Source organism: Haemorhous mexicanus, chromosome 17 (assembly GCF_027477595.1).
Source record: "Haemorhous mexicanus isolate bHaeMex1 chromosome 17, bHaeMex1.pri, whole genome shotgun sequence".
In the NCBI taxonomy this organism is placed as follows: domain Eukaryota; kingdom Metazoa; phylum Chordata; class Aves; order Passeriformes; family Fringillidae; genus Haemorhous; species Haemorhous mexicanus.
This window is the reverse complement of record NC_082357.1, coordinates 2,639,262-2,665,608: the sequence shown is the minus strand read 5'-3', so window position 1 is coordinate 2,665,608 and position 26,347 is coordinate 2,639,262. Positions and strand designations below refer to the sequence as shown.

At 55.5% G+C, this 26,347-nt stretch overlaps 3 protein-coding genes across 3 annotated transcripts; 2 read left to right on the top strand and 1 right to left on the bottom strand.

Moving 5' to 3' along the window:
- The first annotated feature begins 521 nt into the window (after nucleotides 1–521).
- ECI1 (enoyl-CoA delta isomerase 1) lies at nucleotides 522–6,485 on the top strand. Its single transcript, XM_059861670.1, has 7 exons — nucleotides 522–604; nucleotides 870–1,016; nucleotides 1,960–2,087; nucleotides 2,652–2,798; nucleotides 3,666–3,787; nucleotides 4,531–4,709; nucleotides 6,002–6,485. Exons 1-7 carry the CDS (start codon nucleotides 565–567, stop codon nucleotides 6,166–6,168), a joined length of 930 nt encoding a protein of 309 aa, XP_059717653.1. The 5' UTR covers nucleotides 522–564; the 3' UTR covers nucleotides 6,169–6,485.
- On the bottom strand, nucleotides 5,800–15,733 carry DNASE1 (deoxyribonuclease 1). Its single transcript, XM_059862054.1, is given in 18 exon segments — nucleotides 5,800–6,774; nucleotides 7,583–7,679; nucleotides 7,801–7,955; nucleotides 8,219–8,337; nucleotides 8,340–8,506; nucleotides 8,623–8,706; nucleotides 9,701–9,789; nucleotides 10,097–10,259; nucleotides 11,634–11,758; nucleotides 11,949–11,993; nucleotides 12,292–12,388; nucleotides 12,469–12,623; nucleotides 12,908–13,020; nucleotides 13,776–13,891; nucleotides 14,016–14,099; nucleotides 14,255–14,343; nucleotides 14,954–15,101; nucleotides 15,669–15,733. Coding segments are annotated over 18 exon segments (1,947 nt in total). The 5' UTR covers nucleotides 15,719–15,733; the 3' UTR covers nucleotides 5,800–6,723.
- A 2,049-nt stretch (nucleotides 15,734–17,782) lies between these two features.
- INTS15 (integrator complex subunit 15) lies at nucleotides 17,783–25,653 on the top strand. The gene is made up of 6 exons (XM_059861645.1): nucleotides 17,783–18,047; nucleotides 18,946–19,167; nucleotides 20,441–20,606; nucleotides 22,187–22,714; nucleotides 24,322–24,361; nucleotides 24,928–25,653. Exons 1-6 carry the CDS (start codon nucleotides 17,856–17,858, stop codon nucleotides 25,115–25,117), a joined length of 1,338 nt encoding a protein of 445 aa, XP_059717628.1. The 5' UTR covers nucleotides 17,783–17,855; the 3' UTR covers nucleotides 25,118–25,653.
- The last annotated feature ends 694 nt before the right edge of the window (nucleotides 25,654–26,347 follow it).

Genomic DNA, 26,347 nt, shown 5'->3' with positions numbered 1-26,347 from the left:
GCAGCTGGATGCGGGGCAGGGGGGGAAAGGCCGGTCAGTGCAGACAGGGCAGGACAGGTGGGACGGAGTGGTCAGTGCTGGCAGGACAGGACAGGACAGGGTAGGTAGGATGGGGTGGTCAGTGCCGACAGGACAGGGCAGGGCAGGATAGGGCAGGACGGAGTGGTCAGTGCCGGCAGGACAAGACAGGGCAGGGCAGGACAGGACAGGTTGGACGGAGCGGTCACTGCCGGCCGGACGGGACAGGACAGGGCAGGGCAGGACAGGACAGGTTGGACGGAGCGGTCACTGCCGGCCGGACGGGACAGGACAGGACACGGCAGAGCAGGGCAGGACAGGACAGGACGGGAAAGGACAGAACAGGGCAGGACAGGACCGGTCGGACGGAGCGGTCAGTGCCGGCCGGACAGGGCGATGTGGCAGGGCCACCACGAGGGGGCAGCACGCGCACACAGCAGCGCCACCTGTGGGCGGAGCTTTACAGCAGTGGGCGGGACTTCCAGGGGCCGCAGCGGGGCCCCGCCCTCTCCTTAGCCCCGCCCTGTACCCTTGAGCCCGCACAAGATGGCGGCTGCGACCCTCGCCCGCCGGATCGGCCGCTCAGGTGCGCCCGGACCCTGCCCTGACCGCTCCCTGCCGCGGGCTCGGCGTGTCCCCGAGCCCCCGCTGCCTCTCTGTACCCCTCCCTTACCGTCAGGGTGTCCCACGTGTCCCCCTGCTGTGGGTTGGGGTGTCCCGATATCCTCCCTGAGCGGGTCAGGGTGTCCCCGTGTCCCGCCGTGTCCGTGCAGAGCGGTTTTGGGGAGCGCCCCCCACACCTGTGGGTGGAGGCTATGCCCTTCCCGTCCTTACCTGTCTGTGTTCCCCAGGTGTGCTGCCCCTGTGCTGCCGCCTCCCAGCGTGGGACAGGGCCACCCGGCCGCCCCCCAGCCCCCTGCAGCCCCCGGGCCTCCCGCTCGCCCCGTGCCGTTCCTTCAGCAACAACAAGATCCAGGTGGAGCTGGATGAGAGCTCAGGTACGGCGGGTGGCACGGCCGCGGTGTCACCCTCAACCCAGGGCACTGTGGGGCACAGGCAGGGACCCTTCCACACCTGTCCCGTGGCATGTGTGGCTCTGGGCATGGAAAGTCACCAAAGCCCCGGGTGTTGCAGCTGCTTTGGAGGCTTGGGGAGAAGTGTTTGGGGTTGGGAGTCTCGCCAGTTGTGGGCACTTCAGGTGGTTGGTGCTACAGACAGATCCTGGCTCTCATTGTCCCCTCTCTGGGGGTGCCTGGTTTGGGCATCTGGTAGAGTGGCAGTGCTCCATCAGGGAAGAGCTGTTGGGAATTCCTGTGACCTGGCTACCAGGAATAGCTGTCATGTGTCCATGTCCCTGCACTGAGCAAAGGTGCCTAGTGCAGGGACACTGGGCACCTTTGCCCAGCCTCTTCCTGTGGCTTCCCAGGTCCTGCTGGGTGTGTCCTCGTGGTGTTCCCAGCTGGGCATGGCTGCAGCTCCCAGGCTAAGCACTCAGGGAGGACCTTTTGGGTAGGGTAGTGCAGTGTGGACAGGGACAAGGGCTCAGAGCCCTTCCCCTGGTGCTGACAGGCTCACAGCAGGTGTGTGACCCTCTGGACACAGGCTGTTTGTTGTGACAAAAGCTGCAGGCTCGACCTTCCCCATTGAGCCCAGAGAGAAGGGAACTGCTGGGCACAGTGGCCCAGAAGGTGGCTGGGCTTTGGGACATGTGGGGTGCCACCACCTGCTGAGTGACCCTGGCTTGTGGGTGGATCTGGGCAAAGACAGGACCTTGCTCTTGGCTCTGCTGCTCTGGAAACTTTTTAACAGCCAGGAATGTTGTTGAGTGGGAAGACACGGCTTGGTGAGGGAAACGGAGGTGGGTGAAGCTCCCCTGGGCAGGGCAGTGTGAGCTGCTGTGGTGGGGGGGGAGTCTGATGTCCCTGTGCTTGCCCTGCACAGGTGTTGCCGTGATGAAGTTCAAGAGCCCCCCAGTGAACAGCCTCAGCCTGGAGTTCCTCACAGAGTTTTCCATAAGCCTGGAGAAGCTGGAGAATAACCGGGCCTGCCGGGGTGTGATCATCACCTCTGTAAGGGTTTACTCCTGTTTGGGTCACTGGCAAGGGAAGGCCCCCAGGCACCTTGGATTGGCTCAGGGAGGAGGGGAGGGGGGGCTCTTGGAAGGGCCATGATCTTTCTTCTGTGCCCTTTTCTAGCAGAAAAATGACAGCCAAGTGTTGTGCTTTGTCATGAAAATGAAATCTGCTTATCTGCCAACCTGACACATCCTGTAACATCTCCTGGCTCACCCACAGGGAGCTGCTGGGAGATGCCAGTGCTTATTTTCAGATGTGGTGGGGACAAGGTGGTGCCTGGTAATGGGACAGGACAGTTTTGTGCTGTGTGGCTGATGTACTCACACAAGCACCCTGACAATGAGAAATTGTGTTGCAAGCAGAGGCCCAGCGCTGCATGCCATGGTAATGGGATAATCCAGGCAGTGGGAGCACTGGGGAGGTATTTTCAGAACCCCAAAAGACCCTGATTTATAGGACATATTCTTCACTTTCCCTTCCTCCATCTGCCCGGCTGAGAGCTAAAGGGTCCTTCCTTCCCTGTGACTCTCAGTGACCTCTGTCTTTTCCCAATTACAGGCTCTTCCCAAAATATTCTCCTCTGGCCTGGACATCACTGAGATGTGTGGGAAGAGCATAGAGCACTACACCGAGTTCTGGAGAGCCGTGCAGGAGATGTGGCTGCGGCTCTACGGCTCCAACATGGTCACAGTGGCTGCAGTCAGCGTAGGTCCTTTGGGCCCACCTTCCTCAGGGTGGCATTGTCACCTGCTGTGGCTGCTCTGGGCTGTGTGGGCAGGGACAGCTGAAAAACCAGGCTGAAATTCATCCAGGGATGTATCTGTTGGGGTGTTCAGGCAAAACTCGTGTCTGTCAGTTCTGCGGGGTGTGGGAAGGTGTGGCAGCGTGGGATGCTGCAGGCTGTATGTAAGCTGCAGGCACTGCTGGTTTACATTTCAGCATTTCCAGCAGGTTTTGCTCCTCCAGCTGGGGTTCTTGGCCAGCAGAAAAGTGGTGCTGGAGTCTCCATGCCCATGGATGGGTCATTTCATTTTTGGTGTCTTGTTTTCATTTTCCAGGGCGGTGCTGCCCTGGCAGCTCACAGTGGTGCCTGTCCACAGCTCCCCCCTGAAGGCACTTGGGTTTTCTCTCAGGCATCCTGTGCAGGGCTGAGCAGCACTGAGCCGTGGAAAAGATGGTCGCAAATGGAAGGGAAATCTTCCCTGTGAGGGGGGTGAGGCCCTAGAGCATGTTGCCCAGAGAAGCTGTGGCTGCTCCATCCCTGGAAGTGTCCAAGGCCATGCTGCATGGAGTTCTGAGCAATCTGATCTAGTGGAAGGTGTCCCTGCTTGTAGAAGGGGGCTGGGAATGAAATGGGTTTTAAGGTGCCTTCCAACCCAAACCCTCCTGTGGTTCTATGAAACCTTGATAAACATCAGAAACCTTCTTTAGGATTGTTTTGAATCAGGTGATCAGAAATTTGGGGGACATCTTCTCTGTCTTCCTGGTGTCTTCTGTGCTCTGGAGTGATCAGCAAGGCTGGGGGGTGTTTGTAACCATGTCCTGGACTCACTGTGTCCTTCTCTCCGCCAGGGGTCCAGCCCGGCCGGGGGCTGCCTTGTCGCCCTGTCGTGTGACTACAGGATCATGGCAGAGAATCCCAAATTCAGCATTGGCTTAAACGAGGCCCAGCTGGGCATTGTGGCTCCCTTCTGGTAGGCCAGTACCTCCCACTTCTAATATCATGTGTAGATCTCTAGAAGGAATTAATCTTCAAGGAGTTAATTAGTTCAACTGGTCACAGTGGTGTGGTTTGTGTGTTAGGGGTCAGGTATTTGCAGCTGCAGGAGATGACGCCTCATTTCTGTCATGTATCATTTTCAGATACCTCATACCTGCAGGTATCTGAAAAGCTTTCAGGCTGCAGAATGTCCTCACATCCTGCACCAAGGACTTCAGTTCTGGCCCTGCAGTTAACTCCAGAACTAGTGCTGTGAGATCTCATGGGTCAGGCTCAGTCTGGGAACAGGCTTTTCTCTGAGTACACACTGTATACCTGCAAAATCCCATGGTGTGGAGATCTCTGAAAGCATGGGGGCACTAGGATACTGGCACACAGGCCCTTGTTTGCTCTAGGAATGTATAAATGTACTGTTGGGAAGGAGCTTTCAGTCACAGCAAGTGGGTACCCACAGGCACTGAGGGTAAAAAGAGCAGCTTTCTTACAGAGGAGAGGGAACTCTCTTGGGGTACTCCCAAAAATGGCTCTTCTCACATCATGAGAGCCATTTTCACGTCATGACTGAGCCCACAGCTGCTGTTCAGAGCACTGAACCTGAGGAGTGGGACCAGGATGCTCTCAGAGCCCTGAGCCTGGGGAGTGGGACCAGGCTGCTGTGAGCTCTCGGTGTCTGGGTGAGCTGCCCCTGAGCGTGGCTTTCCCTCCCATCTCTTGCAGGTTTAAGGACACGTTTGTGAATGTTGTGGGACACCGAATTGCTGAACGCTCCCTCCAGCTGGGCTCCCTCCACCCTGCACCAGAGGCCCACAAGCTGGGCCTTGTGGACGAGCTGGTGCCAGAGGAGAAGCTCATGGAGAAGGCTGCAGCTGTCATGGCACAATGGCTGGCCCTTCCTGGTAAACCTCTGGCAGAAGAGCAGGGGACCTGGTCTGAGTGGGAGGTGCTGGTGCCTGGGAGCCGTGTAACAGTTTTCATTGAAAGGGGAGGTTTGGATGGCTGGGAGGTAGGAAAGCTCAGCCCAGCAGCTTGGGCTAAAGGAAAGGGACACTGTGCTAATGTTCAGGGCATGTGGCTCCAGCTTAGCTCATCCTGCCAGTCCTGCTGAGTCAGTCTGGAGGCGTCTGAGCTCCACAGACAAACCGAATCTCTGTCTGTCAGTGGAGGTGTTAGCCCAGGAAAGCTGCCATGGAGCTGAGTGAACAGGCTGGGTGAAAGCTCCTGGGTGGCTGCCAGGCTGCCTTCATGGTCTGAATCAACTCTTGGCACTCTGGATGGCAGTGATGGGGCTATGGATGACAGGCAGACAGCACAGGCATCGCGTGTTTGGGCTGCTCTGTGACTGCAGCACAAGGCTCCTGGGCTGGGAAAGGGCTCTCCACAGATCTGTCCATGCCACCTCTCCTCCCTACTGTCCTGGTGTTAGAGTGACACCTTACCCCCCAGGCTGGAGAGCATATCTCAGCTGTGCCCTCTCCTGACTTCCAGGAGGTCCCGTTCAGATCCTTCCCCTAAATCAGAGCTGTCTCTGGGTGGAGGTGGCTTCAGCACCCAGGTGCTGGAGTAATTCAGGGTTCCCAGTGTGTGGATGCAGGGGGTCCGTCCCCATTTCATTGTCACAAAGTGCTTGATTAAAACATCTGTGCAGCAGATGTGCTGCACATCACTGCACGTGACTCTGTGAGGGTGTGAGCAGATACGTGCTCGAGGCCTCAGTCAGCTCCAGCAGCATCCACGTATCCATGTGGAGTGGCACAGGCCCAGGGATGAGCTCAAGGGAAGTGTTGCTGGTTTTTGTACAGCATGGTTGGCTGGAGCAGACTGTCTTGCAGGCATTGAAGGGATTGGTTCAGCTTAGCAGTTTCAAATAAGGAATGTTGTTGGGTTGCTGGTACGTACTGGAGGTGGATATTGGGCTCTGGAGGGCACAGAAAGAATGAGGTACACAACTTTTTGTTGTCTTTGCCAGTTGATCAGTCATTTCCCCACTGAGCAGTACAACCACAATTTATTGTATGAGAATTTATCCAGTTCAGTTCCCAGCTGATGGGTTTTTCTTACCCCTTTCCCTGCTGCTTTCAAGAGCACTTTGCTGTGTGAGCTATCCCATTAGACCAGCATTTGGTGGCATTGAGAGCTGGTCAGGGGTGAGAACAGGGCGTGTTCCTCATCCTTGCTGTCCTCTCTGCAGACCATGCCCGCCAGCTCACCAAGACCATGATGAGGAAGGCGGTGTTGGACCGCCTGGTAGCTCACCGGGAGGAAGACATCAAGAACTTCATCAGCTTCGTCTCAAAAGAGTCCATACAGAAGTCCCTTCGCATGTACATGGAGATGCTGAAGAAGAGGAAGAGCTGAGGATCCAGCTGGTCCCTGGGAGGTCGAGTCACCCTCTGAAATGCTGCAGTAGCTGTTGGTCTCACAGCGAAGTCACCTGCAGTGCCACCTGCTCCCACGGCCACCCAGCTGCCCCTTCCCTTTGTGCCTGTAGAGTGCCTGACACCACTGCTGCCTTCCCCAAGGGCAGGGAGAGCCCACCCAGCCCCCCGAGGAATGGACAGGGACAGGGTCTCAACACACCATGGCCCGAGCCTGAAGGTCCTCAGATGTCTGCCCTCCTGTCCAACAGTTAATCGTGAAATGAGGTTTGTCAATAAATCTTCAATGAGGTAGGAGATGGATGCTTTGTTCCATGGCTTGTCTGTGGTCACAATGTCCTGGCTGGTGGCCTGTCCCCAGCTCTGGTTCATGATGGGCTGGGGGGTCTGGGCACAGCCAGCTGCCCTCCTTCTCCAGACCGGGATCTGGGGCAGCCCATGCACAGGACTTGTGGATGGGGCTGAGTGGAACACCTTCGTGGGGATTGGTGGTGGGAGCTGGAGCTGGATCCTGGTCTGTGGCTGCAGGAGGAGCTCAGGCTGCCAGCTTCACCTCGACTGGGTAGTGGTCACTGACTGCCAGGGCCTGGAGGAGGGCGAAAGGTAGGAGATATTCAGTGAGCCATCACCCCTTGCTCTGCTGCTGGGGCTTGCAGGGCAGTCAATTGCCCTGCCAGAACCTTCTGCCTGCTGGAGGAGGCACACTGTCCCCAGCCCCAAGACACTCAACGCACAAGGCTCTCATGGAGAGATGGCCAAGTGTGGCTTGGGGTGGGCACTGGCTGGGGGTCAACTCCCCTCCAAGCCCCCATATCTCATGTGGGGGCTATGTGCCAGTGATGGGTTGTTCAAGGTTGGCTTGAGCTTGAGTCCTGCCTATGGAAGATAATAAAAAGCCCAGTGCATCTCTTCCCAATGGGGACAGGCAGTGACCCCAAATCCCTTGTCCTGTTTCTACCTTTGGGTCCCTTGTCACCTTGAGCCCCTCAAAGACCTTATTGCTCTCTACAACTTCTTGAAGGGAGGTTGCAGACAGGTGGGGTTGGTCTCTTCCACCGGGCAGCACTGACAGAGCCAGAGGACACAGTCTCAAGCTATGGCAGGGAAGGGTAGGTTGGATATTAGGAAAAAGTTTTTCACCGAAAGAATAATAAAGGACTGGAGTGCCCTTCCCAGGGAGGTGGTAGAATCATCATCTCTGGATGTGTTTAAAAAAATGCTGAGCGTGGCACTTGGTGCTATAGTCTAGTTGAGGTGTTAGGGCATAAGTTGGACTCGATCTTAGAGGTCTCTTCCAATCTCATTATTCTGTGAGAGAGACAAGGACAGCCCTGCAGCCTGGGCCAGCTCAGCTTTGGTGCCTGCTAGAGCCCCAGTGTGTGATCCTGGCTCACCTCCTCCTGGTCCAGCTGGAAAGCACGCTGGAAATTGTAGATACCAGCTGAGTTGGACAGGATGCTTCTCTTCAGCTTGCTGCCACACACCACAATCCTGCAGGCGAGATGTGGGTGGATGGTGGGTGCCACTCCTGCCCCTGCTGGCAGTGCAGGCAGGCAGGGGGCCACCGGGGTGCCAGGGAAGGGGACAGTGGTGCCGTGGTGGCAGCGCTGACCTGTCATAGGCGCAGTCTGACTTGCCCACGGTGGTGTCGGCGCTGTCGGGTATCAGCCACTTGAAGATGTCACTGGTGCGCAGGCGGATGGATGGCCAGTCGCTGGGCTGCACGTAGGAGCAGTCGGCATTGAAGTCCCCCAGGAACATCATGTTCTGCAGATGGGAGATGGGCTGGTGGGCTGTTCCTGCCACCAGCCCTCCCGTGGGGGTGACAAGGACCACCCTGTCACAGGGCAGGAACAGGGTCCTCACCCCACCACTCCTGCACCAGCTGTGCTTGCCTCAAATCAGGACCCCAGTGTGGGTCAGACGGTCCCCAGGGGTCAGTGCCCAACCTCTGTGTCCCCCCCAGTGCTGGTGACACTCACATCAGTCCCCCAACCTCTGTGTCCCCCCCTAGTGCTGGTGACACTCACATCAGTCCCCCACTTGTTGATGATGGCCAGGTAGACGTCGTAGAGTGCATCAATCTCAGCGACAGCATCGTGTGGGGCTGAGTGCAGGGGCACCAGCACAAACTCCTTCATTTCTGCCAGGGAAGAGGGATGTCAGCCCCACGGCCACCCCATGCCACAATCCATGGCCACTTGTTCCCCCACTTACTGGTGCTGGGTGCTGAAACCCTCAGGATGAATGGCTCCCTGCTGAAGATATCCTGGGGGTCCTCATATTGGTAGGTGTCCACCACAGACACAACGTCTGTCCTGTGGCAACAAAAGGATTGTGGCTCTGGGACTTGGCATGGCCCTTGTGTCCCCTCTGTAGTGCTGGTGGCCCTGCAGTGCCATGTCACAGGCTGCAGCACTGCCAGCCCCATTACCTGTAGATAAACAGGTACATCTCCTTGTAGTTCTCCCGTCCCAGGGGGCCGCTGATCTCGTAGTCATATTGGGATGTGGTGGCGCTGCAGAGACACAAAGGCAGGACAGTGATGTGGCTGTGACCATCCTGCATTGGCTTTGGCATGTCCAGGAGCTGGGTGGCCCTAGGGTTTGCACCAGCTTCTCCTGCACTAGAGTCCCTGTGGTCCACTGTGCCCTGGTTGTGGGGTGACAGGAGGTATAGCAGCTCTGAAGCCCCCAGTGCCTGTCCCCCAGGTGGCTCCTTGGGCATAGCCTGGCATGGGGTGGCTCCTGCCACCCTTTCTCTGCAGGGACATTCCTCACTCCTCACCTTCATTTGCAGCAGAGCTAAATTAGGTCAGTGAGCAGCCTGGGGCTCTGCAGCACCAAGCGTCACCCTCCCTGCCCTGACTCTTGTGACCATGCTGGAGGGGACACAGGAAGGGGTGAGGACGTGGGCTGGGCACACCTGCTCAGGAGCACTAGCTGCCTTTCAACACGGCAAGAGCAACTTCCGCATGGTCCTGAGCCATGCCCTCTCCCAAAACTGGGTCAGCACCCAGCTGGTGGAGGGGCTGCCACCCTGCTGTGGCCATTTTTAGCCCACTTCAGCAACCCCTTTTCCTTGTAGGTGCCAGAACCACCTCCTCAAAGCATCACCCACTGCTGGGCCCATCCTGGGGTCCCCTGGCCACTCACAGGGTTCTGGGGGGGTGCAAGGTCTGCCTGTCCCTTCCTCCCCCTCTCTTCCTTCTGCCCTGTCATGTTGAATTTTGGAGACAGAGCTTGTCAGGGCTGTAGTTTCTTTCCATCCTGCATGCTCTGGTGAGCTTACAGCTTTCAGAAAGGATTTGTATCACTTGCATCCCTATTCTCTTCACTGGTTTATTCCCAGTGTTGTTTTTAGTGCCTCCTCCTTGCCCCAGCACATTTGTTTCTTTTTTTTTTTTCCAAAAATAAACTCTCTGTTGATGGATAACTTTTTTGCCTCTTACTGCTCAGGCAGCCTGGCTTTCCCTGCTGGTGCTGCCATCCCAGTCCCAGCCCCTCTTGTACCTGTTGAGCTGCTCCATGAGCTCGGTGACGGCGCTGAGGTCGGAGTCGCGCACCTCCTGCACCAGCACCACGTCGTAGCGGCGCAGGACCTGCGAGGCCGAGGGGGACAGCTCAGGGCCACTCTCCCACCCATCTCCCAGCCAGGGACATAGCTCCAGCTTCAGCACCATGGGGACTTGCAAGTCCCTTTGGGCCAGGGCAGATGTCCCCCAGGGATGGCTCAGGGGCACTGTAGGTTGTGCCTGACACCCCAGCAAGCCTTCATCCACCCAGGCCATCCCCAGCACTGCGATGCCATCCCATCCTCTGCCACATCCCCACGTCTCTGACACAGGAGCCCTGTTGGGGTCTGTCCCAGCACACAGCCCACCCCCGCGGTGCACTGGCTGCACTCACATTGATGATGATCTCTGCCACTTCCTTGTTGGACATCTTGGTGTCACCGAAGGACTGGATGTTGAAGGCACCGATGCGCAGCATGGCAGTGGCTGGGCACAGGAGAGCCACAGCCAGCAGGGACAATTCCAGTGTCACAGTCCCCATTCTTCCAAGATTGTTGCTGGGTCACAGGGGTGCAGGGATGGGAGATGAACTCAGAACACTATTTTGTGTTTGAGGTAGAGGAAAAAAACATGTAGATCCTTCCAAAGTCCTGGTGCGTGACAGTGTGTCATGGTGGGCATTGCCTGGAGCAGGCTGCAGAGCTGGTATGGGCAGTCTGCCAGCTCACCACTCCCAGAAGAAGATAAATCCTGTCTCACAGCTGTGAGTCTGCCTCTTCCAGCTCCAGCGATCACCCAGCTCCACTCCCCCACCATGGTGTCTTCACTGCCCACCAGCCCCATCCACCACCACCAGCATTCCAGGCACCCCAGGCTGTTCCACATCCTTAAACTTCACCACAGCCCCCACTCTTGGGGTAAGGAGCCTTATCCCAACTCATCCCAGTTCATCCCAGTCCCACCTGGCTGCAGTTGAAGGTGCTGATCCCGGAGCAGTCCTTACCTGGCTGAAGGTGCAGCGCTTCTGCCCTGCCGGCAGCAGGACGGGCGGCTTTATTCCCAGCCGAGGTGCCAGCAAAGCAGGATGAGTCTGACACCCCCTGGGGGTTTTGACATAACTTTGAGCTCCTTCTCACATTGGGAAACCAAAAATCCCACAGAGCGACAGGGTGGGGCCAGCCCAGCCATCCCTGTGCTGACACAGCAAAGGACAGACAGGGAGACTTGGAAATGCTGGGACATCCCTGTGGGACTGGGTGGGTGTGTGGGGCTTGAGGGGCTGCCATTTGGGGGGCACCTGGACCACAGAGTGGGCACGGTGGCCAGGCAGGAGGTGAAGGGCCCTGGCCTTAATTGGGTGATTCAGACAGTGTAATTAGAGGGAAGAGAAGGAAATGGCCAGTGTGTGGGTCAGGCAGGTGAGCGCCACCAGCCATGGCAAGAGGGGATGGTTGCAAGCCCTTGCAGCAGCCCCGGTGTCACCCAGAACAGCCCCACAGGTGACCCAAAGTAGCCCCAGGAGGGCTGGCATTCCCCATGCCAGTCCATGGCATCACCATGGCCCATGGCATCACCCCAGGATGACAACGGAGCTGCCTCTGGCGGCTGCTCATGCCAGGACTTGCCAGGCTCTCGTGCACCTCCAGGTTTTGTATCCTCACACCCAGTCTCGGGATGAGTCCCATGTCCCTTGGTGCTGTGCTGGCACCGAAACCCCCTGGGAAGCCCCAAGCCCCCTGGGAGCTGACTCATGTCCTCCCTGCACCCTGTCAGCACCCTGTCAGCAGCCCTGCAGCCAGGCAGGCTCTGTCAGGATGTGGCCCTGTGAGCTGGCAGAAGAGTATCCTGCATCCTGGAAAGGCTGGAACCCCCCAGCCCCTTCCCAGAGTCCCGGCTTTGCCACCATCAGCTGAGAGGGAAGCAGAGCTCACCACCCCATGGGTGCAGGTCTCTTGATGGCAGGAGCCCTGGAGACCTCCCTGTCTCTCTGGCAGGGGGCTGAGGGCCTGGGGCACCAGGGGTTGCTGGGGATACTGAAGAGACCTCCCTTCCAAAGCTGCAGATGCAGGAAAAGGCTCATTTTTAATGGAAGCAGAAAGCAAAACACTTCCACAAGAGCTCAAGGGCTCCTTGCAGGGACAGTGGGCAGCTTGGCTGGCACCAGTGGCGTGTAGGCTCCTGCAAGGGATGCAGGTGTGTGCTGAGTTGTCCTGGTAGCCACGGCTGTGGGAAGAGGCTTAGTGGGCTTTCAGGGTCACCTCCACTGGGAAATGGTCGCTGACAGCCAAAGCCTGTGTGTGAGGGAGAGCAGAGTCACCCTGACCACAGTCAACTCGTAAATCCTGAGCTCATGTGGACCCACTGCCACTGTCATGGCTGGCTGGGACCCCAGCGCTCCACTCCAACCCCTAAAATTTAGACCATACCCCAAAATGCTCGATATGGAGGGGTTGATTCAGTACGACAGCTGGGATCGGGCCACTCTTAGGTGCACCCTTGGGAACAGGGAGCTCTCCCACGCTCCCAGGAGCTATGGTGGGGCAGATCCCAATGCTGCTGGGCTCATGCCCCACCCAGCCCCTCACTCACATCCTTCATCTGGAGGTGGAATTTCTTCTGGAAGTCGTTGACGACAGCGGAGCCAGGTTCAATGTCTTGGCTCAGGGCGGTGCCGCAGGCAACGATGCTGCCGAGGCATCGGGGGGTGTTAGTGCCCCTCAGTCCTCCCCATGGCAGCCCCCCGTGCCCCCCTACCGCGGCACCCACCGGTCGTAGGCGCAGTCGGTGTCGGCCACGGTGGTGTCGGCGCTGTCGGGGATGAGCCACTCACAGGCGTGGAGGGAGCGCAGGCGGATGGATGGCCACTGGGAGCTGGTCACGTAGGAGCAGTCAGCATTGAAATCACCCAGGAAGATCATGTCCTGCAGGGCACAGCACTGAGTCCCTGCCCACTCACCTTACAGGGCAGCAAGGGCTCCCTAAAATCTCAAGGGAGATTTCTTAATCTACGAACCCCCCTGAGGTGACCCAGTGTGCAGGGACAAGCCCCCAGGAATGGCAGGAGGGCCATCCAGCAGCTCCCTGCCTATAGACTGCTGGGGTGGCACCTGCTCTGATGGGTACAAGAGGCCTCCTGTGGGACATGTCCATCCCACCTGCCCACTTGCTGCCCTGGGGAGGAGCCAGGCTACCCAAGGCTGCTTACGTTAGTCCCCCACTTGTTGATGACATCGGTGTAGACATCGTAGAGTGCATCGATCTCCTGTCCTGCCTGGCTGGGCTCCGAATGCAGAGGCACCAACACGAACTCTTGCACCTCTGCAGGACAGCTGGCCATCAGCCCCTGGCCTGGTGCAGCTCCTGAGCAGGGAATGGGAACCCCAGGAAACCACCCCACGCCAAGCCCCAGTTACTGGCCAGGAAAAGTAGTTGAAGGGAAGGGGTGTGTTGAGTTTGGTGCTCAGTTGCTCAGACTGGAAATTCCAGTGGGGAGCTGCATGCCTTTGTGCATTGTTTGGGGTTTGCTGCTTGTTTCCCATTAGCATTTGCCAGTCAATATGGTTTTGGGCAGGAGATGGGATAGTGTGTGTGCCCTCAGGAGGTTCTCAGAAGGTGGAGGTGATCACATGGGGTAGGCAGTGGAACAAAGTGGGAAATGGGACGTGATGGGAGATACAAGGGGTGGGGGATGACAGGTGATAGGAGATGGTACATGATGGGAGATGGCACCCAGCCAGAGGAAGCAGATGGTGGGATATGGCACAAGATGGGAGGTAGCACATAATGGGATGTAGGACGCGGTGGGAAGCGGCTGGAGATGTGAGATGGCAGACAACTGGAAAGAACTCATGGTGGAAGATCACAGGTGATTTGTAGGAGACGGCACATGGTGGGAAACAGGAGGGGTTGCTGGCCATGCTGGGCAGGGACATAGGACCCCGGGCACCCATGGGTGGGACCCTGGTGAAGGATTGCAACCCCCCTATGCTTGGCAGGCACAGCTCTGGGCTCAGCCCTGCATGGAGGGGACCCTGTGCCAGGTCTGGGCATCTTCCAAGGCCAGCTCTGCTCACGTGTGGTGGGTGAGGAGAACTTCGCAATAAAGGGCTCCCTGCTGAAGGTGTCAGTCCCACAGGGTTGGCAGCCATCATCATAGTAGTAGCTTCCCAGCACAGAGACCATGTCTGACCTGAGGGAGGAGAGCAGGGCAGCCCCCAGCACTGATTCTGCCACAGCCTGGGCCCCCAAAGGTACCCAACCCCTTTGGGGGCTGCAGGGGAGGGTGGCAGGTGGCACCTGGCAGCATCCCTTACCTGTAGATGAAGAGGTACTGCTCCTTGTAGGTGCCCCGACCCAGGGGGACGCTGACCAAAAAGTCGTATGGGCGCTCCCCAGCACTGGGAGCAAGTTGTGGAGAAGGTAAGAGGAGGCTCCTGGTGCTTCCCAGCATCCACCAGGCTCTCTCCAGCTGAGCCAGAGGTGCCCTGGCGTGGCTGGAATCCATCCCAGAATCCCCTTTGCAGTCACTCCCAGACCAAGCCATTGGGGTCACCTGTTGAGCTGGTCCATGAGGTCATTCACGGCACTCAGGTCGGCATCCCGGACCTCCTGCACCAGAACGATGTCGTACTCCGACAGGATCTGGGGGGAGAAACTCAGAGCTGCTCTCCCCTGGCTGGGAGCTGCTCTGTGTTTGACTTTCTGGGCTGCAAAGGCTCCCAGGCTGGCAATGGGAGGGCAACAGAGACCTCATGGCCAGGGAGGGGACCCCTGTGCTGGTGTGCTCTGGCTTGGAAGGGCCCTGTGTGTCCACCACCACCTACCCAGCAGCTGCTCCAGGGGAGGAACCTGGGCAGCAGCAAATTCACCCAGCCTTGACTGGGGACCTGCAAGGGTGGAGATGGCCTGAGGTGGGAGATGGTGATGGGGGAAGAGCAGATGCATGGGTAGATGAAGGCTTGGATGGATGGATGGATGGACGAATGGATGATGGACGGATGGATGGATAGATGGAGGGATGGATGGATGGATGGATGGATGGATGGATGGATGGATGGATGGATGGATGGATGGATGGATGGATGAAGGGATGGAGGGAGGGAGGGAGGGATGGATGGATGGATGGATGGATGGATGGATGGATGGATGGATGGATGGAGGGATGGATGGATGAAGCAGGTGTCCTACTGCCCAAGCTGGCTGCATCCCAGAGACCAGAGCATGTCTACGCCTGCTCCTCCCCCCCACTCACAGAGACGATGATGTTTGCGATGGTCTGGTTGGCCATCTTGGTGTCCCCAAAGGCTCTGATGTTGAAGGCACCAATCTTCAGCGTGGTGGCCACGTGCAGCAGGAGAGCTGTCGCCAGCAGCGACAGCACTGGCCTCGAGGCTGCCATCCTATGCAGAGGTGCAGGAGGGGCTCAGCCCTCCTGGCTGAGAGAGGGATTTGGGACAGACAACAGGGATAATCAGGGTGTTCCCACTGGCCATACTGGTTTCACTGGGAGGCGTCTGTTTTCTAGGGAACCAGCAGGATGCAGGGATTGTACCTCTGTTGCATGGGGCCTCATCCTACCTGTGCCTCCTGGAAGGATGCCAGGTCACTCACAAGGCTGGAGTGGAAAATTCCCTGCCCAGCAAGTAAATGCCATTTTGTGGTGACACAGAGCAGTCACTTCCTCATTCCCCATGAGGAAGAGCTCAGCCTGGACACCTCTTCTGGCCTGGGATTGGTAGCAGTGGCCAGGGACTCCGAAATTCCATGGCTTGTGCCTCTCCCACCTTTCCCTGGATCAGTGCCAGAGACCCCAAAGACCCTACAGCAGCTGTGCTGGGACAGAGCAAGGGATAGATCCTCCCTGACTCCCCTCTCCACCTTCCTCACTGCCTGGAGCATCCTCACCCAGGGTAACCTGCCCCTCCCCTGCCCCCCATCCCCCAGCAGTGCCCCTGCCCCATCCTCACCCAGCTGGCTCCCTCAGGACCCTCTGCAAAGGCAGTGCTGCAGCTCCCATCCACGGGGAAGGCGTTTGGGAAGTATTTCCCGTGGCACTTGACTGCCTTGGGGTAATATTTCACCAGATCTGAGCCCTGCCCAAGTCTGGGCTCCTGAGTGCCTGAACTCACCCAGAGCCCGATAAATGGGCTGAGAGGACGGGCAAATGCTCCGGCTTTGGCACACCAAATCTGAGCCTGAGGAAGGATTTGCTGGCCCTGGGCTCACTTTTCCTTCTGGGGCAGCTGCTCTAGTTAAATCCTTACTTTTCCCACTTGCACTCCTGCTCCAAACTCTTCCCTCTAACACCACAGTCCCTTCAGTTGATAACACAGCCATTTGGCAATGCCATGATTTGGTCATGCCAAAAATTGCCCAAAGCCCCATAAATCCTCCCCACTCCTGGAGAGCACAGCAGCCTCTGAACCTCCCAGGCAGAGGCACCTACAAGGGGCATATTCACCCCCGAGCTGGGCCCAGGTTTGACCCAGCAGAGCATCGTGGTAGAATTGAGCTGGTGGAGGTGACACTGTCAAGGGAAGCTCCTGGAGGTGAGGGAAGAGAGGAGAGCAGGACCTACCTTTGATGTCGTCCAAGGACTCTGGAGGGGGAAGGATCTGCACCTGCATTTATGGACAGGGACACTCTCTCCTTGCCAGGTGGGTGCCCAGCCAAGGATCATGTGAGGCCGCAGGCTCCATATGGCATTTTTCACAGAAGCAAAGGTCTGCTCAGTGAAAAAAGAGCTCTTTCAACCTCTGCCAGTGCCTCCTACCACAGGTAAGGCCAAGAAGGGATTAAAATGCCAACAAGAGCTCTGCAAGGTGGAATGAATGTCAGAGATCTCTTGTGGGGATCAGCAGCTTCCCAATACATGGCATGGGCAACTCTCATTCATCACCAGATACAAATTCTCTTAAAAAGTGTTTATTTCACCAGCATGAATCATTTTCACCCAGCACCCCACATTTCCAACAAGCTGTGAGTGTGCTGGGGCCAGCAGGAGCCATCCCAGTGTAGTCTTTGGGTGTGAAGCCAAAAGTCCCAAAAGAATGACAAATCCCTGCCATGGTGCCCATCCCCAGGTGGTCACCTGCCTCAGGCCCTGTCCCTGGGAGGGCCATGCAGTGCTGGGAGGTGGGAGCCCTCCACCCCAGCTGCTCCTACAGCTCACACAGCGCTGTCCCAGTGGCCTTGGCTGATGTCCCTGCCTCCAAAGGCAGCTTTCCTGTTTCCCAGAAGGTGTACAGTGATCCTTAGGGGGCTGGGGGGCCCTGCCAGCCTCTCCCCTGGAGCCAGGCACCCTCCAGAGAAGGGGTGCTTCCCACAGTGGGATCAGGGTTGGACCTAGACCCCCCCCAGCAGGCTCCCCAGGTTGGACCCAGAGTTTTCCAATGAAACCCTCCATGGTCAATCCCTCTTCAGGTCAGGAACACCCCCAGGGGCCAGACCCAGAACCAAGACCCTCCTGAGCCAAGGTCCCCCCAGACCCTGTCTCACCCAGGCTAAGACCCCCTCAAAGTAGAGTCCCAGGGCTTAACACCACTTCTGGGCCAAGACCCCACAAAGATCAGACCCCTTTCATGCCAAGACCCCCAGGCCTGGACCACCCTCAGGGCCAATACCCCCCCCAGGGCTAAACCCTACTTCTGCACATCCCATAAGGGCAGCAGGAACAAAGGTGCACTTTCCAAAGCCCACAGCCAAGAGCCAAGCTTCTCCCAAGCCAGGAGCCCCTGAGCCAGCCCAAGGAGCAGCCCCCACCGCCGATATCCCTGCACACCCTCAGCCCTCCATGCTGAGACCCCTTGACTCAACGCCAGCACCAGCCCCGGGGCCAAGATCCCTCCCGGGCCGAGACCCCCTCAGGGCCAGGCTCCTCCCAGGGTTGGGACCGCCTGTCTGAGTCCCCTGTGCCAAGCTGCCCCCATGCCCAGGTGCCCCCAGGGGGCTGCTGGCCCATCCCGGGCCCGGTTCCCTCACGGTCGAGCCCCCCCATTACCCCCCGCAGGCCCGCCAGGAGGCGCTGCCGCCGCCGGCGGCAGCGCGTGCCTGTTTTTGTCCTGGCCGGGCCGCCGTAGCGCCCGCCCGTCCGCGCCGCCGAAGGGAGGCCGCGCCGAGCGGGGCTGGGAGCGGAGCGGGAGCGGGCCGGGGCCATGAGCGACATCCGGCACTCGCTGCTGCGGCGGGACGCGCTGAGCGCCGCCAAGGAGGTGCTCTACCACCTGGACATCTACTTCAGCAGCCAGCTGCAGAACTCGCCGCTGCCGCTCGTGGACAAGGGCCCCACGGATCTGCTCGAGGAGTTCCTCTTTCAGGTCCCCAAGGAGCGCGGAGCGCCGCCCAAGGTGCGGCACGGACACCCCGGGCGGAGCGGGACGGGCCCGGGAGGCGCGGGGGGCACAGGACGGCAGGCCCAGGAGCTCAGGACAGGATCCTTGCTGGAGCCCGAGGCCTCAGAACGGGACAGGCTCCCTCCGGCGCGGGCTGCTTCTGCGGGCTGAGGGCTCTGATGGGCAGGACTGGGTCCCTGAGGCTCTGCCGCTGCGGGCTGAGGGCTCTGATGTGCAGGACTGGGTCCCTGAGGCTCTGCGGCTGGGGGCTGAGGCCCCAAGACGACAGCCCGGGGTCCCTGGGGTGCTGGTGACTGAGGTGTTTTGGCAGGGAGGAGGCTGCTGGCCAGTCCCTGTTGGGTTGCCCAGGATTCTGAGGTGTGGTGGTGGCCCTGGGCACTGCCCAGAGCTCCTGAGTGCTGCAGCTGGGCCCTGCCAGGGTTTTGGGGGGGGTTTGGGATGGAGCTGGGGCTCAGAGACGAGCAGTGAGAAGCCACAGCTGCTGATGGCTGTTGGGGTACGTGGCCCTGCAGCCCTCAGTGCTGCCGAGGCCAGCTCTGCCCCCAGCTGCCCTGCAGTGTCCTCAGTGCTGCTATTTGCAGAGGGAGGAAATATTCCGCCCCCCCCCTCCAGCAATGTCAGTCTCATTTCTCACTTGGTGGGCAGAACTTGCAGGTGCAGCAAGCACCAGCTTTGGGTGTGCAGGTGTTCACATGAAACCTGGAGCTCTTCAGTGTCACCACATAAATGCAGTGGTGGTTCAGGAAGCTTGAATGTGTGTGCTGTGCATAAAGATTGAGTCCCTCAGCCCAAAGGGAAGCTCTCAGCCTTTGCTGTTCCTGTCTTTTCACTTGGTTTGTGGTCCTTCAAGAGGCTCAGTGTATTTTACAGCTTGGCTTTTGTTTTCTTTCAGAGACTGACCCCACTTCAGGAACTTCAGCTCCTTGAGATCATGTGCAATTATTTCCAAGAGCAGACCAAGGATTCAGTTCGGCAGGTCATCTTTTCATCTCTCTTCAGCCCCCAGGGGAACAAAGCAGATGACAGCAGGATGGCTCTGCTGGGGAAGCTGGTCTCCATGGCAGTGGCTGTCTGCAGGGTGCCTGTGCTGGAGTGTGCTGCCTTCTGGCTGCAGGTACAGCTCCTGTGCAGGCAGAGTTGTCTTGGGGAAGGGGTCAGGGCATGCTCCAGGGTGGGCACAGTGAACTGGGGCACAGCTGGTCACAGTCAACTGCTCTTCACTGGCACTTTCAGCTGCCTCCATGTCTGTGCTTGTGCCCATTCCTGTGCTCTGGCATCAGGGAGAGCTTTGCCAATCCATTCATGTACTGCAATAGAAGAAAAAAATTGTTTGGGTGGTTTTTTTACAGTCAGTGAAAGTTTTAATAATCCTCCCCAATCCCTGCTTATTGAAAGGGCTCAATAGAGGGTTTGACTAAAGCAGGGAGCAAACCTTGGTCATGTTGCCTGAAGAAGCTGACTCTGGAGTTTGGGTAATAAACCCTTCCTGATGTGCAGGTTTGGGTGTGGAAGAGGCAAACTCCTGTCTTGAAATTTGGGCATGAAATACCTGTGTCTGTCTTCTGTGAAAGCAGTAGATTGGAGATCTTTTCCTTTCCCCACAGTGGGCTTTGGGAAGTGCACCTTTGTTCCTGCTGCCCTTGTGGGATGTGCAGAGGTCACAGCTGACACAGGGGCAAGAGCAGGAAGGCTGTGCAGGGAGGGAAGGTGGGAGGAGGCAGATCTCCTGTTTGCTGGGGGTCCCTTTTCTCCCACATGGTGAGCCTTTGGGAGGGCAGGATGGGATATAACCTGGACAGCAGGACAAGGTGTATTTTTATTTCAGATGGCAGCTTTTAAGTGATGTGAGGATTCCACAGAATATTTCCCACATTAAAAATATCAGGCATGGCAACTGGACCAGTTGAACTACAGACCTGTGTTAGAGTCATGGAATCACAGAATGGTTTGTGATGGAAGGGACCTTAAAGCTCATCCCATTCCACCCCTGCAGAGACACCTTCCACTGTTCCAGGTTGCTCCAAGCCCTGTTTAGTGTGGCCTTGAACACTTCTAGACCCGGTTGGAGAAGCCACAGCTTCTCTGGGCAACTTGTGCCTCACTGCCCTCACAGGGAAGAAATGTTGCTGAAGTGGTAAAAAAAACTCTCTAAGTCAAAATATTGACCTGAAAGGTTTCAGTTTTATGCCACAGATTCTGTAAACTCAGGATAGCACCGTCTGTTTTGATATTGCAATACAATGGTTTTATTTCTGTGAGAGTGGGTGCTTGATGTGCTGAGAGAGAGCACCCACAGCAGCGCAGTGCCACCTGGGGCAGGTGGGGACACAGCCCTTGGAGCAGCCTGTGACAGGTCTGATCTGGTGTCCTGTGTGCTGTCCTTGCAGAGGACCCCAGCTGTGTTCTGTGTGAGGCTGGCCCGAGCCCTGGTGGATGACTACTGCAACCTGGTGCCAGGCTCCATCCAGACCCTGAAGCAGATCTTCACTGCCAGCCCTCGCTTCTGCTGCCAGTTCATCACATCAGTCACTGCTCTGTACGACCTCTCTTCAGGTAAAAGTGCCTCTTTCCAGGTGAGAGGTGCAGTGTAATGCACCATGAACGAACTGTTGCAAGAGATGTAACTGTTCCAATGCTAAAGAGGTGTTACCATGTAATTATTGCCAGAGGAGGCTCAGGGGTGTGGCTGTTGCCTCATCTGGCGCTGGGGTGAGAATAAAAATAACCAATTCCAGCCTGGTTTGGGTTGGAATGGACCTTAAAGCTCAGCTTGTTCCACCCCCTGCCATGGATGGACACCTTTCACTAGACCAGATTGCTCCAAGCCCTGTCCGGCCTGGCCCTGGACACTTCCAGGGATTTGGAGTCCACAGCCTCTCTGGGAAACAAGGGAGAGTCTTTGCTGGAGAAGCAGCCAGGAACACCTGACACAAAGGGCGTTGTCCTCCACAGAGGGCAAAGGACATGGGATCTCATCGACTGAGCAGCTCTGGGAGTGAAAGTTGATCTGTCTGGGCTCAGTCAGCCCTGAGAGAGACTCAGGGCTGCCTGTCAGTCTGATCCCTTCCAAATAGGGAAGAAACAAGTTCTGAATGTTGGTAGGCTGGAGTAGGATTTCTGTGGAGCAGTGGTGAGAAACACAATCAACATAACTCCAGTGCACTCTTTAACTGTGTGTGTGACCTGCCAGTGGTACAGCCTGCCTCAGGCTGTTGCTCAGCCGCTTGTAGGTGTCTAAAATAAGATTGATTTAGCTCTACTCAGCCACAGAAAGCTCATGGTAGACCAGAGAACAGCCATACACTAAGTACCAACATCACCTATAATCCAGAAAAGCAAATGCTATTATTGATAAAGGAAATGCTTTGCACACTCTTCTCCAGATAAACAGCTCGTCATTACTGAGGGTGAAAGAGAGGTTTAGGCTTAGCCTTTATGTTGTTTTTATAAAGTATTTGGTAGAGCTCAGTGCATATTTTATATCCCATCATCATGTCAGAAAGACATGTCAGAAAGGAAATAACTTGAGTCATAGGAAGTAATTTTTTAATTCCTTAGTTTATTTGAGATGTTTTTGGTGACACAAGAAAAGGGAGCTTGCTCTTCCAATGCAGCATTCCCCCTGTGACAGGGTGATGTGTCAGGGTTTCTCTTGTCTATAGTCAAGTTCATGACCACCTTTTACTTCTCACCTGAAGCTTTACATAATCTTATAATCCTTTATATGTCATGTAATTGTGTTGTTGCAGTGTGTTTTTCCACAAGACACGTTTGTTTAGGTTTGTAGGTATTAAAATAAATGAGTTAAGTTATTGGCACTTCCTTCTCTTCACCCAACAAGCTTTTCCTATTTCCCTTGCCCATTGTACTTCCTGTAGCAAGGGATAAATGGAGACTTAAATTAGGGAAAAAATGAGCAGATTGTGGGTGGCAGAGAAGAAAATTACAAGAGAATCTTGGCGGGGAAAGGGGATAAATATCAGTGTTTGGCGGTGCCTTATCAATAGGTGGGGAAGGTGAAGGTGACAGAACATGGTTGTGTCTTGGGAAAAACTGCAGAACTGGGGAGGTTCAGAGATTGTAGTAAAGTAACAAAGGCTCAGCTTACCCACCATTAACTCTCCTGTCTGCAGATGACCTGATCCCTCCCTCGGACCTGCTGGAGCTGATTGTCTCCTGGATCTTTGAGGACCCTCGTTTGATCCTGATCACCTTCCTGAACACTCCCATCGCAGCCAACCTGCCCATGGGCTTCCTGGAGCTCACCCCGCTCACCGGCCTCATCCGCTGGTGCGTCAAGGCCCCCCTGGCCTACACCAGGAAGAAGAAAGCCTCTCTCTCCAATGGACATGCTCCCAACAAAATTACCAAGGACTCATCTTCAGGAGAGGACAGGGATTGCCACCAGCTCTATTCCAAGCTGCATCTGAGTGTTCTGCAGGTTCTTATGATGCTCCAGGGGCATTTAACAGAGAAAAACCTTTATGGGCGCCTGGGGCTGGTGCCCTTTGACCACGTGGTTCCTCTGGTGGAGGACATTAACAGACTGTCGGATGAACTCAATCCTCTCAATGCATCCAAAGAGATTGAACTTGCCCTGGACAGGCTGGCTCAGGCTTTGCAAGTGGCCATGGCATCAGGAGCTCTCCTGTGCACCAGAGGTGAGTTGTCTGCGGGGCTGGCAGAGACCTGGCACGGGATTCTTCTCCTTCAGAAGTTGTAAGAGGCAGTTCTGGGGTGAGGGAAGTAAAGATCAAGGTGTTCACAACATAATTAGTAGTTTGCTCCTGTTAGAAAGTGATAGTGCACAATATAGTTGGATGGAGAGTAAGAAAGGAGAGATCACTGCTGTGGGTGGGTCAGGCATTGCTTTGCAGAGTGGGGACTGATCCACAGCCCTGCACTGTGCACCAGGGGGTTGTATCTGGGTGTCTGACACTTTGTTCCCCTCAGAATTGCTTGTAGCTATTTAAAAAGCACTGTTTGATTTTCTTCAGTTTAAGTTTTCTGAGTCTGCCTGCTGGAGGAGAGGCCATGAAGCACATAAACCCCTGGGTGGGTGTGCTGGACAAAGAATTTGAAAAGCAAATAATTTATCTTCAACTGAAACTTCTGGGACTTAGGCTCACCTATAATGAGACCCCATTACAGGGTGTCCAAATTCAGCTAAACTCAGTAAAAAAGGGCTGCTGACATGGCTTTTGTCTGGCTTTCCTGTCTCCAAAGTCAGTTCTTTCCAAAAGACATGCAGAGACATAAAAGGGAAGTGGCCCAACACAGGGCAGGGTCAGCCACACAGACTCTTTTCTTGTGATATTCTCTTAAAACCAGACAATTTTAGATTATACCAGAGGGCTTGAAGCTCTCTACAGCTAGGACATTGAGTGTAGACACAACTGCACAGAGTGGCCTCTGCCTAAGCAGGGATCTGGTGCTTTTGTCCTGGCTGAACCAGTGCTGCTGGTCAAATTTCACTGCTCTTCCTCCTCATCTTTTATAAAGTAACTCTGAGTGTTATAAGAACAAAGAGAAATCCCAGGATTTTGATCCAAGGGCTGATTTCAGCTGTGCTTCTTCTTGGCTGGAACATGCTGAGCACTTGCTCTTTCTGTGGAAGATAGTTCAGTGTAAGGGGCTGCTGAAATACCAGATATTTCAGTGTTTTGGCGTTGTGTGTGTCTACAAAGGCAGGAGTTTGTTCTTAAGCTATTCCTGAAAACACTTTATCAAGGGGATATGTTGTTAGATTCCTTGGTTCTAGCTATTCTGCTTTAGCAGAGGTTTGGAGGGGATAAAAAAGGTGCAATTTTTAGTTGATAGATTCCAGCAAGAAAACCTCCAGCCATTCTTTACAGTAACAGTGGTTAAAAAAAACCAAAACCAATACAAAACAGGTACTGGGCAGAGTCAAACCTTGTGCTTCCTGTGTCTCAGTTATTTCTTGTTGATTTATTGGTATTACAAAATCCATCCTAAGGCTTATCTCTCTTAAATGTCAAACGCATATAACAATGAAGGGGCTGGTGGGGAAAGTTGGTGAAATGGAGAAATATTTTCTCTGCTATGAAGGTTTTGGGCCTGAGAGAGGGATTCTGGATCTCTTGCTGACTGATGATGATGACAGATTACTGACAGATTCAGAAATCAGTAATTAATCACTAAAAATAATGATTATTCAGTAATCTGACCTTCCTAGAAAGGACAGCAGAGAGAAAAACCACTCTAATTTCTGCTTTATCCTTATTGTTAATCTTGTGTCCTCTTTCAGATGACTTGAGGACTGTGTGCTCCAGGCTACCACATAACAAGTAAGAGACTTTTTGCAGCTGTGTTGGCTTTGATGCATGTTCCAAGACACTCAAGGGCTGCTGAGACAAAATCTCTAAAAGTTTGTCCTTGTGGAATTTATAAAGTGCCTTTATTCACGTGCACTTTAGCCCAAGGATGAAGGTGACACAGTGCTGGCTGCTTCTTCCCTGGATTCCTGACAGAAAGGGGCTTCAGTGCTCCCACCTGTGGGTGGTCTTTCCCAGTGTGTGTTAGAACAAAGGCACAGGAAAAGGAAATGAAATTCCAGCAAGGAACTGCCCCTAAATTGTCTCTAATTCCCCACTGGTTTTACCTGACTCTAAGCTCTTGCCTTTGCAATTGCTTCTAGCTTTGCAATTTCTTCTTGCTTTTTTGCAAAAAAGAGCAGGGCTTAAAAAAAAAGGGGGGGGAAGGGAGAAAAAAAAGTCTCCTGGCAGCTGTGAAGAACAGAATTGTGTCACTGTTCCCTTGGTCATCAGCGCTCTGAGTTGGATGTGAATTGTCCTTAGAGCCACGACAAAAGCTCCTCTAATCATCTCCCTTCTGTCTGAATTTCTTCCCACAGCCTGCTCCAGCTGGTGATTTCGGGCCCGGTGCAGCAGCCGACGCACGGGGCTCTGCCCCCGGGGTTCTACCCGCACATCCACACCCCTCCCCTGGGCTACCCCGCGCTGCCCGCGCACCCTGCGCTGCCCGCGCACCCCGTGCAGACCTTCATCCCGGGAGTCACCTTCCCCTACCGGCCCATCCGCTAGCCCGGGCAGTGCCCGGCTGCCCTGAGTGCCGGGAAGCCCCAGAGACAACAAACAACCGCCTGGGAAGCGCCTTTTCCTCTTCGGAGCAAGCCGAGCTCCGCCCGCGCCCTCGGGCAGCGCCGCGCTGGGGCTGGGAGTGGGATGCACATCCCAAGGCACATCCCAGGACAAAAGGAGGGGATGGGAACGGACAACGTCAATTCCTCTGCAATTCCTCCATCAAAGCCTCTGCGGGGTGTGGAGATTTTTTTGATGTTCCTCCATGGTGTTTTGCAGCAGCCCGGAGCTGTTTACAGCAGGGTGAGCCCGGCTGCTCTGGCTGTGGGAGGGCTTGAGGGGAAGGCCTTGTGTGATTTTTTTTTTTTCCAAGCTATTCCACTCCAGCCTGCTTGTTTCTTTGTAAATGTTTGTATCTATAGCTACAGAGTATGTGTACACTGTATATTTTTGGAAGGCAAACGTTTGTTTCTGAAGCACAAGGTAGAGTAAAGCATCACTTCCTATTAAAGGAAACAATTTAAGAAGCATCAAAGAAATCTGCTGCTTGCTTTTTCGAACAATTAGAACCATTTCAAATAATTTGGTTCTTCTCTTTCCAGTGATTAGACGCTCCAACTTGTCAGGCCTGTGCTGGGGTGGGGACAAAACCCATCTGGGGCTGCAGTGACCCATTGACCTCCCTGCTGGGGAAATGCCCTGTACACACCTCACTCAGTGCTTCTTGAGAATTTGGGGTGAGATTTGGGGTGTTTTGTTAATGCTGGCTGGAAAACTGGCCAAAACTGGCAGGGCTGTGCTGGCCAGCTCTGAGGGCAGCACAGGAATGCATGGAATCATCCTGGGAAGGACAGCAGAGCTTGCCAAAGGTGGTGTCCAGTCCTCTACTGTCCTGCTGTGCTTCTCTGAGCCCCCTCTGCAGAATGAAAAAGTAGGAAAAAAGGGGCTCTTCCTATACATCAGAGCGGTGACAAAGGGCTCTGCTGCTGCTGCTGTCCTGTGTGAGATGTGGTGCCTGTGGTTCCACACTGGCTGCAAAACAAAAGGGCAAATTAAGGTGGGAAAATCTGATTTGAATGGAGCAGCTGGCAAGGAGACTCTGGAAGGAAGTTATTAATTATTATTAATAATAATCCTGGAGTAGTTAGGGTTGGAAGGGACCTCTGGAGATCCCCTAGTCCAACCTCCAGTTCAGCTGAACCCATAATAAAAATAGGATCTCTAACTTTTGGT

Excerpts from the sequence above, each read along its gene's own strand:
- ECI1 (XM_059861670.1), top strand. The coding sequence starts at position 565 with ATGGCGGCTGCGACCCTCGCCCGCCGGATCGGCCGCTCAG. Across the intron at positions 1,017-1,959 it reads GGAGCTGGATGAGAGCTCAG|GTGTTGCCGTGATGAAGTTC; the intron begins GTACGGCGGGTG and ends TGCCCTGCACAG. Across the intron at positions 4,710-6,001 it reads ACAATGGCTGGCCCTTCCTG|ACCATGCCCGCCAGCTCACC; the intron begins GTAAACCTCTGG and ends TCCTCTCTGCAG.
- INTS15 (XM_059861645.1), top strand. The coding sequence starts at position 17,856 with ATGAGCGACATCCGGCACTCGCTGCTGCGGCGGGACGCGCTGAGCGCC. Across the intron at positions 18,048-18,945 it reads AGCGCGGAGCGCCGCCCAAG|AGACTGACCCCACTTCAGGA; the intron begins GTGCGGCACGGA and ends GTTTTCTTTCAG. Across the intron at positions 22,715-24,321 it reads AGCTCTCCTGTGCACCAGAG|ATGACTTGAGGACTGTGTGC; the intron begins GTGAGTTGTCTG and ends GTCCTCTTTCAG.